Source organism: Ammodytes marinus (assembly GCF_949987685.1).
Source record: "Ammodytes marinus genome assembly, chromosome: 14".
Lineage (NCBI taxonomy): Eukaryota > Metazoa > Chordata > Actinopteri > Uranoscopiformes > Ammodytidae > Ammodytes > Ammodytes marinus.
The window spans coordinates 19,095,454-19,117,449 of NC_137218.1; the positions used below are offsets into that span (position 1 = coordinate 19,095,454).

The 21,996-nt window shown below is 43.3% G+C and overlaps 1 protein-coding gene across 2 annotated transcripts in view; it reads right to left on the reverse strand.

Annotated features, from left to right (window-relative positions):
- The window catches only part of LOC307260802 (cell adhesion molecule DSCAML1-like), a gene marked incomplete at both ends in the record, with an annotated part of 57,525 nt that overhangs the window by 23,149 nt on the left and 12,380 nt on the right, over positions 1–21,996 (reverse strand). For both annotated transcript variants that reach the window (XM_080041124.1, XM_080041125.1), the window contains 4 exons: positions 293–568; positions 1,910–2,191; positions 2,567–2,713; positions 21,235–21,381. In XM_080041124.1, coding sequence (XP_079897250.1) covers positions 293–568; positions 1,910–2,191; positions 2,567–2,713; positions 21,235–21,381 — 852 coding nt within the window. The remainder of the gene's footprint in view (positions 1–292; positions 569–1,909; positions 2,192–2,566; positions 2,714–21,234; positions 21,382–21,996) is intronic.

Genomic DNA, 21,996 nt, shown 5'->3' on the forward strand with positions numbered 1-21,996 from the left:
CTCTTGCTAAGAAAAAAACCTGTAAGTATAGCTGAGGGTATAACATCCATGTGCGATCACGGAAGGCCTCATGTAGCTGCGCCGACACTGTTGTTGTATTTACTCAGAATTAGGCTACATGGGGGGGGAGGGGGGGGGGGGGGGGGGCGACAGAAATGACGCACTATAGCTTTAAACGATTGTGTGCATTGGTTCAATGACAATGACCATATAAGCAAACATTTATTGACTCGTATTCAAATGAAGAATAAAAGTCAACGTGTAAAAGTATAAGCTCAGTCCACACACATACCCTCTAGCAGAATAATGGAAAAGTCCTGAGCAGTATGGCCCTTTCGGGAGGCGAAGCACTGGTAGGCCCCAGAGTGGAACTTCTGTGCCGCAGTGATCTGCAGTGTGTCGTTGTGTTGTCCCTGTATGGAGATGTGCTGGTCGGGGACGATGGGCTCCGTGTTGCTGTACCAGTTGATGGTGTATTCTGGAGAGCCCTCCACAGTGCAGGTGAAGAACAGTGTGCTGCTGATGCCAGTTTTCAGATTCTTGGGGGACAAGGTCACTCGCAGTGGATCTGAGAGATGGATAATGGATGCAAGTTGTTTGTTAGAACACAGGTGTGTTAAAAAAAATACCTCATAGAGATACATTTTCTGCTTTCTGTTTTTTATGTTTCACTGCAAAGCAACTTGTAATGCAAAGATTATTATACATTTATTAACTGTGCAGTAAATCATAATTATGTAGGGTTTATGTTAAATAAATGTTATTGCTGCATTTTTTGGTGCTGAATAACTCATGAATCAAGGCCTAACAAACACATAAATAACACTCAATTATAAAACAAACTAATTTTAAATACTTATAAATATATATATTTTTGTCAATGGACGACCAATTTTTGTATTACTCTAACATTCTCCAACCAAATTCATGTGACAAATGCATTCAAAAGTACAGTGGGCATTTGCATTCATGAGGAGGAAGAGAGCGAGCGCAATCAGCGGTGGTGACTCAATCAGTTCGACGCACTCATTAAAAAAGCAGCTGGAGATATCTCTTCGCATCTCTGTCCACTTGTGTGCCTAAAGTGTGTCTGTGTGTGTGTCTGTGTGTGTGTGTGTGCGAGATGTAGTGTGTGTGTGTGTGTGTGCGCGCAAATGTCAGTGAGCAATAAGGCAGCTGGTGGTGTGTGCTGGGGGGCATCTCTGTGCCTCCAAAACCCCCTCCCACTCCCCCTCACCCTGTCAGAGTCACAGAGTGTGCTGCCATGATGTGCCCACTGGCAAAGCCTACCGCCTTTCTATTCTCTCTCTCTCCCTCTGTCTCGCCTCCTCCCTTGCTTTTTATGTTTCTTTGTATACTTTACACAATGTACACTTATCTCCACCCATCCCGTTATCTTGTTATTACGTTTCGTAGATAATGTCATTCCACCACTGTCTGGATTGTGGGATCGTCCCTTGTGTGACCCCTCGTATTTATCCCTGTCTTTTCCTCACCCATCCCTCTCTCTCTGTGATGGTGAATGGTGCTGGCAGCTGGGTAACGGAGTCAGTCGGAGTGGATTATTGCCCTGTCTCCCCTTCTTGAGACCTGATATGACGAGGCATCAAAACAGGCTCACACACATGTTTGTTACAGACACACTTGTGCGAGGTGCGACTTTCTATGTGTGTGCCTCCAACCAAAAAGGAAAGAGAGGAGTATGCGAATGTGTCCGTCTGCCAGGCTGATTCACCGAGAAGACAGCGTGGGAGTCTGTCAGCTTGTTTTGAGAATGTGTCTGAGTGTGTGTGTGTGTGTGTGTGTGTGTGTGTGTGTGTGTGTGTGTGTGTGTGTGTGTGTGTGTGTGTGTGTGTGTGTGTGTGTGTGTGTGTGTGTGGTGTGTGTATAGTTGAGCTCACACACACACCTATAACGTGAAGCTGTCCAGACACCTCCTTTGAGCCAAAACTGTTGGTGACTTCGCATGCATAGCTGCCACTGTCCTCCTGCCTCAGGTCGCTGATGGTCAGCCCGGTCAAACGCCGTGTCCAGCGGGCGTCGGAGGGCAGCGGGCGGCCATCTTTCAGCCAGCGCACGGTGGGGGTCGGGTAACCTCCCGCCGCCGCGCAGGGGAGCTCGATACTGTGGCCCGCGTACACCTCGCCTGCTTGGAAACTGTCCAGGATGGTGGGTGAGGACTCGTTGGGGTCTAGAGAGGACAGGATAGATAGGGGTCATTGTTGTGGTCAAGACACAAGAGAAATATCAGAATAATGTTACAAGTTAAAGGGGGAGTCTGCGATTTTGGAGAATGCTTGTTGACAAAATCAGTGAATAACTCACGATCCACTACCTGAACAAACTGTGTGTGTGAGCTGAGAACAATTTGGTGTTAATACACAGCATAGGCTCTATAGACGAGCATGTAATCAATGGTTATGTAAACAATTTGCAGCTAGCAACAAGCCTGTTTACAGAGTCTAGGCTTTGTATTAGCACTGATTTTTATTTATTTATTTTTTTACAACAAGCATTCACCAGAATCACTGACTCCACCTTTAAGTGACAACACCTAGCTGCTCACCCATTACAGAGAGCCTGGCTCCGTTGCTTTGGCGCGTCTCGCCGCTGTACTTGTGTTTGGTGATGCACCTGTATGTGGAGAGGGCATCCTCCTTCTGAACATCAGAGATGTAAAGAGCCCCGAAGGAGGTCAGCGAGAACCTGTTACCTGAGGGAGACACATTCAGAGAAGAGTTAGCATTCATTTCCCCTGTGGAAAACTGCTGACAAGAAACACCCATTGAAAACAACCTGCACTGAGAGGATCGTTGTGGTAAAAATCCATTGTACTCATTGCAAAACCGTATTGTGCTGAGAAGAAACAGCTGCCTGAACAGTTGGAAGTACCTGCCTGCCACCCAAAACCTGGCACTCTTTCAAGGCCTGGAGGACACACAGCGGTCACTTACACCGCCCATAGACAGAGCACAGAGAGATTTACTGCCCCTCTCCCTCCACACACAATGTAAAACTCTTTCGCATCACACTATCGTCAGCAAACTATCTAAATGTTCAATTCAAGAGTGGTAGGGAATATTAAAAGGCCAAAGATCAAGTGTGCCACTGTGTGATGAGAGCTGCTTGTTCTTTTTTTTTCAGTCTCTCACGTTGTACGCTGCTCAAGAGAATCACAATTGTGTAAATAACATCTTTAATACAGTACATTTTGAGGTCTGTTCGAACAATGGTCCTGATATCCTACACTTTGAAGAAAGGTTTGTTTTTTAAAGAACATTTGAAGCGGGCGCTTTTTGACTTCATTGGTTACCTCATGCTAAAATGTGCAACTAAAAATGTATATATAAAACAAAGTCATCACACATCTTTCAACAATCTGGATCATGTGCCCGTTCTATCAAATTAAACTGCTTTCCCCTCCACAATTAAAAGATGAGCTTGATCCCTTACTCTTGTCTAATTAATTAATGAAGCAATACTATTTTATCATGGGGCCTTTAATCGTATGCGATAGCAATTGTCTCACAGCTTACTGTGAGTGGAAAATTTCAAAATGGTTGCCACTGTACAGGAAGGTAAGTTGGTAAACTTCAGCTATTACCCGGTAACAGCTGGATGTGAATGTGTTCGGTCGCACCTGTGTGTTGTTTAGCAGGCATCACAGTATTTTATCTACAAGCTCCGTGTTTGTCAAGGTCTTGCGGTGGGGTTGAGTAGGAACACTGAAGGTAGCAGTTACGGACCGTGCGTGTGTTTGCATGGAATACAGTGTATGACCCGAGAGGAGGCACAGGCTGCAATTTCACAGCAGCCTTTGTTTGCCCCCCAGAATGAAGCCTTACAGGATAATGAGCACTTTAAGGCTGCTACTCCCACAACACCGACGACTCGCCTGTCACAACACTCTGACATAGGCAGGGAGAGAGAGGGAGAGAGGGAGAGAGGGAGAGTGAGGGGAGGGGGGGAGAGTCAGCTGGATCTGTCAAAACCACACTTTCTGTTTTCAGCAGGGGACGGAATTCATCCCATCTGCAGCAACGCCTCAGAAACAACGCTGATTACACAATGCAACGACACATCACACTATTCCCCTCACTATCAGTCCATCTCAACTGAGTAACTCGTGCGAAGCAAGAGTCTATCTTTAGTCGACTCTCTTCATCTCTTTGTGTGTGTGAAACCTCTCATCGTCTCTCTCTCACCCTTTTCCTCTCTCACTCTCCCAGTCTCTAAGCAGAGTGGCAGACAGAGTTAAATATTAATTACCAAATCACTGTGCTCCCTCAGCTTTTATTCATGCTGACTTGACTAGATAACGAGAAATAGAGCCAATGTGCAGTTCACAAACACACACACACACACACACACACACACACACACACACACACACACACACACACACACACACACACACACTGACATGGATGCACACAGCTGCAGCAAAACATGCAGTTGTTCGCGTTGCATAATATATATTTTTTTAATTGAGCCACATTCACATGATACTGTCGGTACATGTAATTTTCACACACACATAGTTTTTCTCTCCACTTTAACTACATATACACTGAGCATCTCAGGATTTTGCCTAAACGTGCATGTTTTTTTGTCCAGCTGGATTAAATGACAGACAATGTGGGCACACAAAACCCACAGAAAAAGCCTTTAATTGGGATTGCACCCATTACTCCTTCCTGTTAAGCAAGAGAGGCCTGTCTAGACTGACATTGAACCTTTTCTCGTGTGTTGAACCATGTTGTTTGTTCTCAGGTTAAACTTTTGGTTGTAAGACACCATGAACTAAAAAAACAAGATGACATTTAGATTAAAAAAAAAATAAGGAAGCCCTCGTGGATCTTGGAAAAAGCTCTAATGGAACCATTTGGAGGTTTAAGCATTTTTCATTAACTTGAAATGGTTTCTTTAAAGAGTTCTTTCACCCAGAAAAAAAGCTTTTAGAAAGAAGCTGTTTTGCCTAGAGGATGTCAACATTGTTGGATTTTGTATGAGCTCGGTCAGAGTCTCAATGAGAACCATTCATGAAAAAAAAACTGCAAAATTGTTCATGTATTTCTGATGGGGTCCCGAGGGCAACTTTTCTAACCTTTACTTGTAAGCGCTGGATCATGAAAATTATGTGTGTTTTTATAGGGGAAAGAAATCCTAAAAGGTACAGAAAAACTGAAACTATCAAATCTATATTCTTAAAATGTACATACTAAGAAACATTAATATTTATTTCCTTGTTATATTATTGTTATAAATTTCATGTTACCGACAAAGAAAAGATTATTGCTCCTACACCACTCCTGTACCTTTTACTTTTTTTAAATTCAGCTGCCATTTCAACAATAGCTGCTTTAACTTACGTTCACATAGATACATGCAGAATAGCATACATAGACGTCCTACATGTATAGCCTTCTGCTTTGGGTAACACACTTTTATTTGGAGCTGATTCAAACCCACAGAGCAGCTGGAAGGCTAAAGTCCACGCGTGAAACACTTGAGCAAAGCATTTAAAACCCCACCTGCTCAGAGGCAGCACGAGGCAGCTACCCTATGACTGGGTGTGTACCCCAAAATCTACGCTACGCTACGCATGAATGTATGTAAAAAAAAAGTGGGGTTAATAAAATCAATCGTACTGTATGTCCTAAGCAAACCCTTCTCGTACAACAACAGTTTTCCTTTGCTTTATTTATTTTTTAAATCCAACAAAATGCCCTCAGACGCAGTCACTTGACAGACGAGACCTGCTGCTATGACAAATTCCAAAGAGGAGGAAAATAAAAGGGAAAATAATGGAAGTATAAATGAATGAGATAGAATAGGAAAAAATAAAAGCATGACAGAGTCTATAAATACGATATATAGTGTGGCCCGTGTGGGTCCAAGAGTGTGTGTGTGTGTGTGTGTGTGTGTGTGTGTATGTTTGAGCGAGAGAGAGAGTGCGCCAGTTCGTAGCAGCCTCATTTTCTCACATGCAAATGAAGGCGTCGGCGCAAAGATAACGAGGCCCATATTTCCACCTCCTCAGTGGGGCCATTATTTATTGATGTTCTGCATCTTTCCCCCTCCCTCCCTCTCTCTCACTTTCTTCATCCTTTCCCTGTTGCTAGGGTCTTCTCACTGCCATCCTGTTAGGATTCCGCTGTACTTTCAACAATTATTAAAAGCACGACGTGTTTACAGTCATCAAGGACGGAACAGTGAAACCCTCTCTGTTTGCGCCGCAGTGAAAATCATCACGGTGAATTGGTGGTCGATGTTGGTGAAATCAATGGGGGAAAAAATAGCATCAGCGTGAAGTTGCTAAATATAGCTTCTTCTTTTTTTCCCCCTGGATGCAAGTAGGTTTTGTATCCAATCACAAACATTTTCCAAAAACATTCAACATAACACACTCTCTTTCAGTTTTTTTTTTTTCCATTTCCCTATTGGCTATCTGAAGTGTTAGTTAGTGAAGTTTAGTCCAATTATGGGCCTCAAATTGATCACCGGAATAGGAACGTAGTTAGCATTTAGGCTTTCAGAACAAAGGTGCGTGATGCATGACACACAATTGGAGATAACACCTAGTCTCAGAAGGTATCATTGGTAGCTTTATGCGCAGTTCAGAAACTTGGACTTCTCTACCCTCAATGGGAAACCAATTTAGCCCTGGGAACTGAATGTGACCTACATGATTTAGAGAGGCATTTTTTTTAAATGACTATATCTAGACTAGTTTATTTAAGGAAACAACCAGTCTTAGCCGGCATCATCTTCTGACACCCACCTGTCTGAAGTACACCTTTTCCTGTGTACAAAAAAATAAAAATAAACACAATATACAGCCCTGGGTAAAAACGCTGGTGTTCCTATGGGAGTTCATAGTATGGACCCAATACCTAATCACTCTGGAAAAGGCTAATGAGCTATCGAACTCTCATCCCTGTTCTGCTTCTGGCAGATCACTCCAATCTGATCCCTGGAGTCTCCATTTACTCCACAATATTGATGGTCAAAGGCAGTATAGTTCCAAGTGCCTTGAAGGGCTCTCCCAGTTAAGTGAAGGTTAGCGTGTTCTCCTTGCTCTCATTATGATAACGATAAGCCGGGGCAAGGAGAAAATGTGCCAAAGCAGCTGGGGGGTCAGGAGGTTTCACTCCTCCACAAACAGCGTAATGTTTCAGATACAGTAGATGCCTACAGGCTACAGCACAACCCGTTCATCCATTAAAGAGATGTGCTCCAAAGTTAAAAGATTTCAAGGATGTGTTCTCAAATCATGTTACCTTTACCGTAACTACCCTAAATGGGAAGTGACATATGAGCTGAATTACATCTACACATTATCTGAAGCTGCATATATATAAGAATTACGCATTAACTGTTGCACATAGACAAACAGTATGTCTGTCATGTGTGATGTGAAACGTTAACATAAATCAAATGATCATGTGTGAATTTTACTTGAACTTTACGTAATGAACTTTGTTCATAAAAAACAATTGGACAGGCCATGTGAAGGGGCCTTAGTCTGTGAACTAATTTGTTTTCACCAAAAAATAAACAATAAGCTGTTCAAAAGGGGGCATAAGTATAGTTTAAAAAATGCTTTATTACTTAGTTTATCTTCATAATTGACGAACGCTGCAGTGAACTGATTGTAAGCATGATTATGTTGCAGTGGACCTCATGTGTCTATTGCCAAAAGTAACTGTCTGATTTGAGCTCCAAATATCCCCCAAAGCACTGATATACACACAAACACAAATGAACACATGCGCCACACGGACATCAAAGTTAAGTCGGTCATTGTAATTTGGCAAATAAATGATAATCCTTTGAATGATTGGCAAAAAAAAACTGGCGATATTCTTAGTCTAACGCTAAGAACAATTGCATTCCCTCTCTCTGCCTTGGCTTATACTGCTGCTCTCAACGGCAAGTTGCAGAGAAGAATTTGAAAGCAGGTAGGAAGAGAGGGGGGGGGGGAGGAGCGGATCAAAGACTTGTGACTGTCACAGAAAGAAGAAGAAAGGAAGAAAGAAAAAAAAACACAGCATATTCCGGAGATATTCTCTGCGGTGCTGCCGGAATATGCCTGGTGGTGCTCACAAATGCAGACATGTTGGGCACGAGCGCACACACACACACACACACACACACACACACACACACACACACACACACACATGCAGAAAACACCTACGGGGCTTAAAATAGGCCAGAAAAACATTTCCCTTGCTGGAAGGAAAATAATAATAAACTAAGTTGTAAAATTAGTCCGGTGGAGTCACAGGGAATGGCAGTCGTCCAGTGTTTCGCAGCAGAGGAATGTGTTAGAGCATAAAAAAAAATCAGCGCTGTCGGATTGAATGACTCGACTTAAAGTGGAATAAGACAGTGGAGGAGAAAAGCAAAAAAGGGGGAAAGAAGGAGGGTAAACTGTGGAGGAGATAACAGTCCAGGTCTGTGTTCTCCCCTCCTTTCAAAGCTTTATGCAAAACAAAAAAGGGGGTGTATTCATCTGTATTCAAAGCCAGAGCCCCACTCCACCTTCCCCTTGGTCTCTCTCTCTCTGCTGTGTACATTAAAAAGGGCCCCCAAGTAGACGCAGGTGCCGGCCAATTAAATATATACACTTCCCTGGCTTTTATTCTGCTGCACACTTACTTATCATCTATGAATGGGCGCCCTCTTAACTCCTTTCAAATCACATTCAAAGCAGGTTTTATTGGCACAAAACCCGACGTGTAACAACTGATTGTGCAATGGGAGTGCCCACCACCACCACCCTCTCTCTGCCTCCCCTCCAATAGAGGAGACTTTGTTAACACGAGCAAACTGTTTCGGACAGAGCACGAGTCACGCTGCCTGCCAGTTAGAGGACTATAACGCTTGAGCATGAGCAATAATATCTGAATCTGAATCTGCTGCATTCAATTCTCTCTCTTTTTTACACATTCTCTCGCTTCCTCTCGGCCTCTGCTTGTTCATTTTTTTCTTCTACTGAGAGACGCAAGACGCAGCAGCAGCTCTGTCATGTTTTCATTAAAAAGCCACGCTTCACTGTCTAATCCTAACTGCTGTCCTCCTTCCTATAACCAATTCTGACTGCTTACCTCGTCTTTCAATCATGCTCTCTCTCTCCCCCCCTCCCATCCGCCCTGCCCCTTTTGCCACTGTGACTCGCTATTCCAGTGAGGAGCATGTTGGAAAAAGTTAAAGCAGGAGGTAAGGAGCAGACAAGAGGTGGAGGTTGAGGATAAATGGAGGTGGGGGGTGGGGGTGGGAGTTAGACAGGGAGCGGATAGCAGACAGTATGAGCACAACAGCACAGTCCGGTCTCCAATACTGCGATTGGGACCACGTCTCTTCTGCTTCACTTGGCATGCTCTGTCCCAATTTGCCCCTGTGTGACTTTAAACAGTCAACAAAGGGGGAGGGGAGGATGATGATGTGGATGGGGAGTCAAGGGAGGGCGGCCCTGAATGGACAGACATAAAAAACTCGATCGTATGCAAAAGACGTCGTTTGCCGGGATATAACTCAACGCAACGCTGCGGAGACGTGGCCCATGTTCCCCCCCATAAACCCAGTCCTAACCAGACAGGGGCCCTGGCATAAAGCTAAATGGACCATCTCGGAAAAAAAGAGAGGGAGCGCCAAGAGGAGATTAAGCATCAGTAGGAGCATCAGAGGGAACGAGGGATGGATGGATGGAGGGGAAGAGGGTGGGAGGAAGAGGAGGAGGAGGAGGAGAGAAATGGGGAGAGATGTAGAAATAGGACTCCATTATTCATGGCGTGTGTTTCATGTGCTTGGTGACATCTGGGACAGCAGTGATAATGAGAGTCCCGCGAGAGAGAAAACCACATACACACACACACAGGCCTGTACACACACAGGCCTACACACACACACACACACACACACACACACACACACACACACACACACACACACACACACACACACATCCTGATGCACCGCACCATAGGCTACAGAAATGTGCCACCATGGTCCAAACACCTACCTGCAATTGGATATCCCATTGACTCGCATTAGACTGTTAATTGCACATAGGCAGAGTCCTAAAAATTAAGTAACTATAGGACAATTTGACTCTGGAAAAAAAGTCAACATGCAGTGGCAAAAAGCTCCCGCCCCTTCACCTTGTTTTGATTCAGCAGCAGATAAGAGACAGGCTATGGATACATGGTGTTTGTCTGCCATCATATGTGTGTGTGTGTGTGTGTGTGTGTGTGTGTGTGTGTGTGTGTGTGTGTGTGTGTGTGCGCGATGCGGTGTACTCCAGCTTAGCCCATGGCCCGGGGCAGTGAGCTGCATTAGCGGCACTGAGTGAGCTGCCTGGTCCCTCCCTATTAGAGTGCTGGTGGCAGAGGAGTGTCACTGCCCAGCATGGACAGAGATAGAGAGAGAGAGAGAGAGAGAGAGAGCTTAACTGCTGCTACACACACACACAAACAAACACACTTGTTGTTTACCAGAAAGGACAGGACAGCATGCCAAATGACCGTGATAAACTCTGAATCAAATAATCAAATATCGCAACCTCACATTTACCAAAATCAAAGAGCAGAAATCTTCATTGTCATCAACAGTAAGCTACCAGTACAAAGTGGTGTGTGAGGGTGTGTGGTACCTTGGGGGTACCAATATCTTACTGGAAGATGGTTTGAAAGTGTGTTAGACAAAGTGGTCAAAGACGCATCATATTCTTTACCTAAGTAGAAAAACCACGATGTAAAAATACTGTTCTATAGGTTAGTAGTTAAGTCCTGCATGAGTAACTTGCCAAAGACAAAGAAATACTGGTCAGCCACTTTCAAAATGTTCTTACTTTCAATCTATAGCTCACAGTTCCCAGTGGACTGCTCAATGCAGGCAACGTTATCCAGATAATAAAAAGATAATATTTCTACACTAAAAAACACTGTTCTGTGTCTCTGTCTGCCATCTGAGAGGTTGCCCCAGTGCTGAGACAATAGTTAATCGGTTAGTTGATCAGCACTTAATTTTGATATTTTGCTCGTATTCTTATCCCACGTTATACTTTATCGAATGTATTTGGGTTTTGGACAAAGGATATTATTTGTAGCTGTCAACTTGGTATCTGGGAAACTGTAAAAGGGCATTGTTCACTATTTTCCGTCATTACATAGACAATATGCAATTATTTGAAGACGAATCAGTAATGAACATAACTGTTGGACCAAGACATAGAGTCGGACCCCTTTATAAACTTAGTGCATACTGCATATGTTTTATAAAATATCTTCACACATCCTAACAAAAATAAGATATGATTTAATATTGACATACACTTGCGGCAATGTCAATCTTAGCAGGAAACCATTCCATTGTTTTAACTGCACCATATGAAACTTAAATAAATAAAAACTTTCTTATCAATAATAATGAGCTGTGATGTTTTGTTTTTTTAAATATTGACTGTGCTCCATACAATGAACTGTAATGTTGACTGAAGTCTTAACAGAGTTCTCCTGTAGAGAGAGAAACAGAGGGAGCAAACAACTGACATGCTGCAACCGTGTTGAATTATTGACTTGCTTACACATATCAATTACTATGCACACCCCACTCCACAAAACAAGAGCCGATAAAACGTCACAGCCCTTTCTCTCTCTCTCTCAGACTTCTCCATCGCATTAACCGAGAGGGAGCAGAGTTTTTCTGATCCACTCACCTCCTTCACCTTCCCCGCCCCGCTTGCAGTCAATCACGGCCCTGCCATGTTGATCCGGCCTTAACATGTGTGTTTGGACAGCTAATAGCAGCGGCGGATCAATAGGTCTGATTGAGAGGTCATGTAGGAACATGGCACTTTGGATGACCACCAGGGATCCCATTTGATCCCCCCCTCCCACCCCCAGATCATGTCTCTTCACGGTCCCCGAGCAACCAGCCGCATTCATAGAAAGACAGTTAAAAAAAGAATAAAAAGAAGACATCTCACTGGTCACTGCAGTGTGAAATGAATCGCTCTGTACTACATAGAATAAATCTATTATGTGGGATTAATTAACACTATCTGATTTTGCCATACACTTTCGGCTTTAAAGTGCTTATTTCCCAATCACTCTATCTTCATTTCTTGAGAAATACACACATCGTACATTGAGTCATAGTTATACTTTTAGTTTCAATACATTTGTACTGCGGTTTGTGCGTATCCCATGATAATATGTTACAATTTGGTGGAACAAGTTATGGGCATTTAAGGACAGGATTAAAAATGTAAAATGACGGCCTTTCAAATTGAGAGAAAGAGAGAAGTTAAGATGGAGAGGGGAGAAATCAGAAGCAAACTTCTTGCCACTGTGTGCTGAGTATATTTAAGCAGCTCCTTAACTACAATTTCTTAGTAAACCCCACTGTAATCTCCTTGCACTAATCCCTCTTTCGCTATCCTAAACAAAGGATTCGAAGAAAGAGGGAGAGAAAAGGGTAAAACCTCTTTACTCAAATCCTATTTCTGAACCCAATCCAAGGTCCAAATAAACCCTCCGACTCTTTTACTCTAAGCCTTGACACAAGCCTTCATGCTTTCACTTTCCCTAATGACTCTGGATGTGGTTAGAAATGCAGATTAACAGCTATCCTTTACACTGCCAGTGTGAGTACAAATGCTTTGGTTATCCTCATCCGATAAAATACTAAACAAATTAAGAAATCCCCTCGCGATGAGAAAGAGGTGATCACTCAAAGGCAGGGCTGGACAGTATGACCTGAAGATAAATTGTCAAATGACCATGATTACAATGAATGTAACTTTCACACATCACTGCTTGTGTTTTTCTCATGTTAGCTCGCGTCTGACATTTACTGAAAATTGAAATTACTTTGCTGTATTACTGTTGTGCTTCCTAGATCTCAGCTGAAATCGGCAGATATTTTTTTGGCGAGTGCCATGCTGTCATCATGACCAATGCCAAATTATTACAAAAGCAGAAAATAGGACCCCATTTTTGTTTTTATAAACTGTACTTATACTTTAAGCCACGTTGCAAAAAAAAAGTGTACATCCAAAGCAGGCTTCCCCATCCCTCTCTCTCTCTCTCTCTCTCTCTCTCTCTCTCTCTCTCTCTCTCTCTCTCTTAGTTGTCGTTTTCTCACACAGCCTGGCTTGAAGGGGGGAGATAGTGGCCAGATTTCTGTCAGCGTGATGTGCTTGCAGGGGGTTTCCCATCTCTCCCTCTTACACTGACTGACACTGATACACTGATGCGCTGTAAACATGCTCATTTGTGTGTGTGTGTGTGTGTGTGTAAGCCTGAGTGTGTGTTTGATGGAGACACAAAGAGAAAAAAGGCACAGCGGAGAGCAACAGCGGCAGAGATAAGAGTGTGTCCATTTCTGTGTTACGTGCACGTGAGCAGGCGTGTGTAGTAGTGTGTAAATAGTCAATAATAGCCGACACTTGTCAGCCCTCTGCTCTGTACACACAAAGCCCGTGGTTGAGCCATTGTTGAACTCCGCCTCTCCACGCCGGCCGCCCCCCCCCCTTCTAACTGGGCCTCTCAAGCAGAGATAATTATGCCTATTGTGCCCCTTGCACACACGGACAACACACACACACACACACACACACACACACACACACACACACACACACACTTGTTTGTGCTAATTTACACACCAACCCACGTGCCTACTCAACCTAACTGAGTAAAAGATGGCTGCCAGCACCCCATCTGCTCCTGCCCCAGCTCTCAGTCACTCTCTGCACATTGGGGCAAATATGACATGCAGGGGGCAAAACTATCCAGGAGAAAGTCAAAGAAAAACAGCGAGAACAAACTACAGAACAAGTTATTTACTTGCTTTCAGTTGCATTGAAAACTGGATTCGAAATTTTCCTAAATGAATACATTACATCATTTAGCATGAAGCTGCTAATTGTTGGTGTTAAAGGTGGAGTCAGCGATTATGGAGAACGCTTGTTGTCAAAATCTTTTTTTGTTTAAATCAGTGAATATCTCCTCATAATCCGCTATTTGTACATACTGTGTGTGCGTGCTAAGAAAAACTCCAGTGTTAATCCACAGCCTAGGCTCTGTAAATAGGCATGTTGTTAGCTATGGTGGGCCCCCTCTGTTAACATATGCATTGTTTAGATGCACGTTTACAAAGCCTTGGCTGTGTATAAACAGCAGACGTTTTTTTTCACTGCGCACACACAGTATGGACAGGTAGAGGACTGTGAGGAGATATTCGCTAATTTTGAGTAAAAATTATTTAGTCAACAAGCATTTTCCAGATTCACTGGCACCACCTTTTAAAGCCATATGTTTCCAAGCCAATGTATGGAGATAAAAGCGGCACCTTCAGCTGCACAATTTTTTTCTTTTAAGTCCCCAAAGAGCCCCCCATGGCCTGCTGCGTGCCATGTGGGACAGACTGAGGCAGGGGCAGAGGAGAGAGAGTTGAGGGAGGGAGATAGGGAGGGTGTGAGACTCTCGGGGTGGGGGGGTGACAGAGGGCGATAGTCGATTGGGGCATGGACGTCGATTTGGCTAAACAAGTGGGGGGGACAAACAGGCATTCTGGAGTGCATTTTCAAAAGTGGGGGGGACAATGAGGAAACATCTTTTTTTCTCTTTAGTGCAGGTAATGAACGGTTCTGAAAGACGGCATACCCGCTCACTAATGAATAAAATGTATACAAAACACTGATGTCTGACACATAGGCATTTTGACTGTGCTCAAATCGAGCCGAAGCACGGCTGGACTGTCGCATAACAATATTACTCCGCCTCGGTAACCATGGCAACCTAGCTAGTAGCATACATCAGGTCGGTACTACTAGCTAGGTTGCCATGGAGACCGAGGCGGAGTAATATTGTTGTGACACATACTTTATCCCGCTTATTACATGGCTACTACAAAAAATAAAGCAATTAATTTTAGCAACATGTTGTTTTTATGGTTTTAACAGCCAAAAAGAGTCCGCTACACGGTCGGAACTCACTCAGTAGCAACGGTAACTATGTCAAGCTGCGGCCAACCTAGAAGAGTTTAACAAAAAACAACTCGTTTCCCCAGCAACCTTGAGACCTTGTCTAACAACTGGAATAGTCATTGCAAACCCACTAGGTTCTTATGTAATGAAAACGTAGTTTAATACACCAGTAAATAGGAACGACCAAGGATACGACCTAGTAACGGGGGAATAGTCTGCTCGCCCCGCTAGACTGTCTGCTTCAGCTGACCGGAGGCTCCGGCTCAGCTGTTAGCTAGAGCTACTGTTTTGCTAACACAACTCAAGACTCGCACACTGTACAAATAATAATTGTAATCGGCCAATATGTTTAACAAGAGCTCCATCTAGCTAACAAGCATCATCCCCCAACATAAATAACACAATTCACGAAGAAAATGACTGCGGAACAGTTACATTGCAGGCTGCAGCCTGAAGTTACTGTCTAACTGTCAATATGCGGCCAAAGTAGCCTACTCACGTCGTGTTGACTGGAGTCCTGTCGGACATTAACCATGACTCCTGTGTTCCCTGCTCTCCTGATACATGCAAAGTCATGTTGAAAAAGTATTCCATTGTTTTCTGAACGAGTAGTAGCCCTGTTTGTGGACGTCTATCCATCAAAACTGTGACGTAGGTCCTTAGCAACGGCCCTTGACAGCGGTCTGTCTTGCTGGAAATAACAGACCTGTAGAATGCTGTGATTTACATAGGATTCTCAAAGTGCCATGTAGGCTAATAATTCTTGATAAACAACATCGTCAGTATCCATGTGCCGCGACACAAGCTGCTGTTAGTGTCCGCTACATTTACAGTCATTAGTGGGCATAGAGGATGGTATTTAAGCCTACTAGTCCCGAAACAAGGATAGGCGGCGGCCAATCACGGTCGCACGCGCGCGCACAGAGAGAGAGAAAGAGAGAGAGAGAGACACCTTGACGGTATGTTTTAATACGGCTGGACGCACTCCATGTCCGGCTTAAAAAGTGGGGGGTACAAAATGAGTCTTGACGAAAAGTGGGGGGTACATGTACCCCCCATCCCCCCCGTAATCGACGTCTATGGATTGGGGTTATGTTCAATGAGCCCTGGGGACTCCATGTGCTACGTGTCCTCCTCTGTCACACAACGTCCTGCTGCACCCAGGCAGCCCCAGCACAACAACACCACACAGAGCAGAGCACAGCCTTAATGTATCCCGAGTTAATGTTTAATGAGCGTTCCATATTCAGGCAGGTTCATACAAAAACTGAAAATGGTTTTATTGTGTTACTTGTGAAGTGTGTGTGTGTGCAGAGGGCATGCTTGTACATTTGTACTCACTAGAAGTAGTGTATGCGTGTATGTGTGTGTCTGTTTACAAGAGTATGCGGTGTCCTAGACAAGTGTATCCATTAATGTATTCCTGCTCTGAGTGCATAAAGCACAGATTTACAAACACACATCGTGTCCTAACACAGAACTGCTCTCCATGTGGTCTGTCTGCCTTTGTCCCCTGTCTCCTCTCTGCACCTGTGTGGAGCCTTATGACAATACGCTTTTTAATTACCGAGAGGAAGAGCAAAGAATGTGCATCTATGTGACTGAACCATGATGGGTTGTGACTTGAACCTGAACTTGCTGGATGGAGAGCACCTGATTATACAAGTCACAAAGTAGCTAAATAAATAGTGACATTAACTTTGAAAATGTTAACATTTTAAAGTGAAATTGATTCATTTGATTTAATTATTTGTTTATGACACATAAGTTATGTCTAAAGCATTAACAGTTAAAGATAACATGAATTGGCAACTATTTTATAATCTATTCATATTTTTTTTAAACAGAATAAATCCCAATTCCTCAATTAACTCCGGTCACTCAGCAAGCACAAATCAGCTTAGCTCATTTACTGTAACTTGCTTATCCCCACAAATTGATCAACCCAATTGTATTTTTGTCCATGTGTTTCCATTTGACCCCAATGTGTGTGCACATGCATGTGTGTGTACTGTTGTGCATTGCTGTGTCTCTGTTGAGATGCTTGGCTTCCAGCGGGGCCCCCAGGGGCAGGGAATTGATCTGTAATGTAGCCTGTAAGTGACCTCGCCACCTGGTGACACCCATTAGGATCCAAGTTCACATGAAGGCCTAATGATAATTCAGCATTTACCAACAGGAGGGTTAAACAGGTTAGATCCACTCCACTTTTCAACAACAGGGACTAAAGCAGATTAATGGGATCAGATACATCTTTTTCTTCTCACTGGCTTAATGGAGACATACAATGATAAAATCAATAAATCAATTGTCTGCACACAGGACAAAAAACGTCTATTTTTTTATCTTTATTTTTTATTGTTTATTTTTTACAATTTGAGTAAAACAAGTTGGGAGTGGAAGTTTGTCAAATATGACTGAATAAGAATAGTAATCTTTTTTCTGATTTGTTATTGCTTTTTTTAGCGTTGGGTTTTTATGGCCATGTGCATCAATTTACTGTGCAAATACATAAAGGAGACCAAACTGTGTGGCAGGTGGATTAGATTGAGCATGGTCGGGCATCTTCTGTGGACCACCATGTGGCCGCAGCCATCTGCTGGTCCAGTCTCTATTCATCGGAGCCACTCATTAGCTTTCTGCTGGTTAGACTGACGGCCTCGATCTGCAAGCTGAACCCTCTCTCTCTATCTCTCTGTGTCCCTCTGTTTTTTTTATTGCCGTCCACAAAAACCCCTCCATCCCTCTGTCTGCGCTCCAGCTCCTCTCCTTCAGATCACTGCTCAGACTAGCAGGCCTCCATTGTCTCATGAGGGTCACACACACATAAACACACATATACACACACAAATGCAACAAAGCTTCACGACTACAGGGATGGTATGGGACAGGGAAAGTGATAGGGAAATAGGTCAGTCTGCCTGCACCCCTCCCCTCTTAAACCCGCCCCCACTGTCCTGGCTGGACAGGAAAAGTGGGGCAGGCAAGGGGACACACACACACACCCACACCCACACACACACACACACACACACACACACACACACACACACACACACACACACACACACACACACACACATAAACACACACATAAACACACACGCAATGAGGCTCCAGATGGATAACATGTGTGTTTGACAAAATGGAACCTGTTGGGGTTCAGAGGGCATGGCTGCGTTGTGTTATGTCATCAACTCAACCTTCAAAACCGGTATGTGATTGTGCTACTGATCAGGGGTCTGCGCATAATGACTCCTTTATGCAAATGCAAAGGTAGCTAGGAAGTGAAGATGAAGACGACTATGAATAAGCTCCTTTGATTTAATTTCGGTGACTTTTGTAATCTTACTTTGTATTCAGATGGTGGGGAGACAAAATGAAGAATGGTGGGATTTGTCCTCCTTTGAAGGTGGATGATTTGAACGCATCAACACCTCTACTAGTCAATTAAAATAAAATATAAATGTGAATGTAAACTTAGAAAGTGAGTCAGTTTCAGTGCCTGCAGCATATGTTATGTGTGCATTGCTAGACTCTTTCCTATTTTATTCTTTTGTGTCGCATCCAGCCAATCATAGCCATTCATGAAACCGGGTATTGTTTTTGAAATTCAAAGGAAGTTCAGTAATGATCAAGTGCTTTGGCTTGCTGTTTGCTGTGGATTTCAGCAGACAATGACCCTCGTTTTAAACACAACACCAGATAACATCAGAGACAGAGTACTTGTTACCACAAAGACAGCTAATGGGGAATTTGTTCAATATAAAAGACACACTAGTCACTGAGTGTTTTCCTGCTTTAGGTTTCTCCCACTCATAATCCTGAAAGGAAGAATAATGTAAGGGAACTAATGGAATCATTGTTTTTGTTTCCAAATGACAGGCGCATGTGTACACCTTTACAGACGTGTCTATGGATTAACTCACTCCGCATCAACTGCTACTCCTTCCGCCGGTTTCCTAATCCGAGCACAAGCAATTGTAACAGGCAAGACAGGCAAACACCCACTCGCTCGCACGCAGAGGGCTTTCAGTCACTAAATCAATTTTAATTTTCACATCTTTCACATCTTCATTAGCCCTATCCAGGCCGTCCTTTGCTGGCTGAGTAGAAGGGAAAAGGAGAAGGAGAGTTGACGCGGTGATGTTAGAGTAACTCAAAGAGATGACTGAATGAGGATTCGCAGATCAGCATCAATAATGTTAATTAATGTCAAACAATGTAACATTGAACTGGTTGTGTAACCACGTGTATCCATTGTATATGGATGTTTTCGCTGCATGTCCGTGTGTGCGTGTTTGCATATTTGTTTGTGCATCCATGTGAGAGTGCGCTCGCAATATTCAGATTATGAACTTCTGTGTCGTATGTCAAAGTGAGGTTATGCTGCAGATAGGTGACCGTAACGGTTGGCTGTAAGGACGATAGGTCACTCTGTTGGTAAACTTCGGGGGGACGTCCGGGGTCAAGTTGAACACAAACAACAAACATTAGAATGCTTGTTGTGTTTGTGTGTTCTGCCGTCGCAGGGAAACGAATGCTGAGTTCAGTGAGCAGCTCATCATGTTCAACATCTGATCCTCACACTCACTGCTCATCAACTGACCTATATACCCCTAATTACACACAGCAGCCTCATGACAGAATACACAGCAACACCCCATATGTAAAATACACACACAGAGGACTCACACATCCAAACATCTACTGTGTTATTGTTTGGGAATCATAGGAAGCCATGTTGTCACTGTGAGACAAACATTATGGGAACTCTCGGCCTTTGTGAGCTTTTTGATTTTAAAGTGAAAGAGCAAATTAGAACAGAGGAATAGTTAAAGGTGTGTAGATTTTAAATCTAATTTGACAACACCAAATAACAAAAACTAAAGTGTCATTCAATATAGAAACTGTATGTATAACAAAATCATGTAATGTTTAGTAAATGTGTGCACAATCGTTGTAATTTTTACAAAATGAACTAAAATCAAATGAGTAAAATGGTGTGTGTAAAAAAAATAAGACAATAATATCTGATCAAATGCATTGCACCAAATGCATGTTTTCATAAGGCATGTCCTGAATGTAGCAATTTTCTGCCAGGTTGGTAACTGAAGAGAAACAATGTAACACAAAGTAAAGTAAGACATTATAATACTGTACACGAAATGAGCTGAAAAACAAATAAATAAATAAAAATAACAAACTACTGCAACCTTGGTGCATGTGTATGTGTGACACGGTGTCTGTCTGCTTTGCATACATATAATATAAAACGCCATCTGCCAGGACCTGAGGCCGTTCTTGCCCTACTACCCTCCTTGCTTCTCCTCCTTTGGTTTATTTTTCTCCTCTGTCGGTTGTCCCCGCCCCCCTCCCACTATTGTTATTGCGTTTTAAAGGCAGGAAACAATCGTGCATACATCTCAAACATACAAACATACGCAATAAAATACCCATAATGTATTCACAAACAACAGACAACAACACTACATTTGTCTTTCTCTCACTCTCTTTCACTCTCTCTTTCTTGCACACACACACACACACACACACACACACACACACACACACACACACACACACACACACACACACACACACACACACACACACACACACACACACACAAATTAGGTTAATGAAGATGAATGTAGGGGCACAGTCCTATTGACATCCTGTGTCTCTAATTGTGGCCCTGTTCTTCAAGGACATGGTGCTGAGACAAGCAGGAAGAGGACCGAAATAGATTTGATGAGGAGGGACTGTGGAATAGTAATGCAACTTGGAATGCCAATCACAATTATTAACATTAAGGGGGGTAAAGAAATTGCATGTGAAGAATTGTAAAAACTGTGAAAGCAGAGACGGACATGTCTGTTAAAAGGAGACGAAGAGAGAGTGAGTGAGGGAGGAAGGTGGAGGAGGAGGAGGAGGAGAGGGACCAGATCAGTGATCCAGAACAGTGAGCAGACAAAAGACACGAGTTAAGGGTTCGGTCAAACATAGCACTGCAACGCATCAACCGTCCCCACACACACACACACACACACACACACACACACACATAGACACACACACACACACACACACACACACACACACACACACACACACACACACACACACACACACACACACACACACACACACACACACACACACACACACACACACAATCAACCTGCCCACCCCACAATAATCCAAACTTATTCATTCATGTGATGTCCTACCTGGAACGATGGAAACGGTGTCTCTCTCCCAGGACACGACGCTGACGTACTCTTGCACGGCGGCGGGGATGAGGCACTTGAACACAGCTACGTTGCTCCGCATCGAACGCTGGTCCGCCACCCGCACAGTGTAGGGCTCCCTGAAAACTACAATTTCAAAAAAACGGACAAGTTATATTTGAGAAAGCTGAAATCTGAAGCTTTAATAGCTGAACGGTTGCGGTATGGAGATGTCGATCTAAATGTGGTTTTTTAAGCTTTTCCATCTGGACACAAATACACGAGGGGTTCTTTTTTTAGTTGACTTATTATCTACACAAAATATCTTAATATATCATCAAATATCTTCTATCATCTACCCTGAAAGATGGGTTAACAATGGAAGAACCTTCAAGGGTTTCTCATCACACACAGGTAGTTCAGCGTTAGTCTTGTTAAGAAAAATAATAATCTGCCCTTGTTTACATCATCAAAAACCAACACATTAACAATCCAGAGCAAAAACACCTTTTCATCATTTACCACCGCACTCCACATTTATTCATTGGAAAATTAGGGGTCCACTCTTGCATGCATTGTTTGAACTCCTCTAATCCTGGCCCTGCTTTCACCATAAATGGTGGAAGGCGCCATTAAGCGAGATAATCATGGAAATTACTTTATAGATTTGGCATGACATCATCAAGAAAAAGCACTGATCTGTTTGTTTTTGTTTTGTTTTCTGTCTCGAACTTCAGAAGGATACAGCAGAGAGAGAGAGAG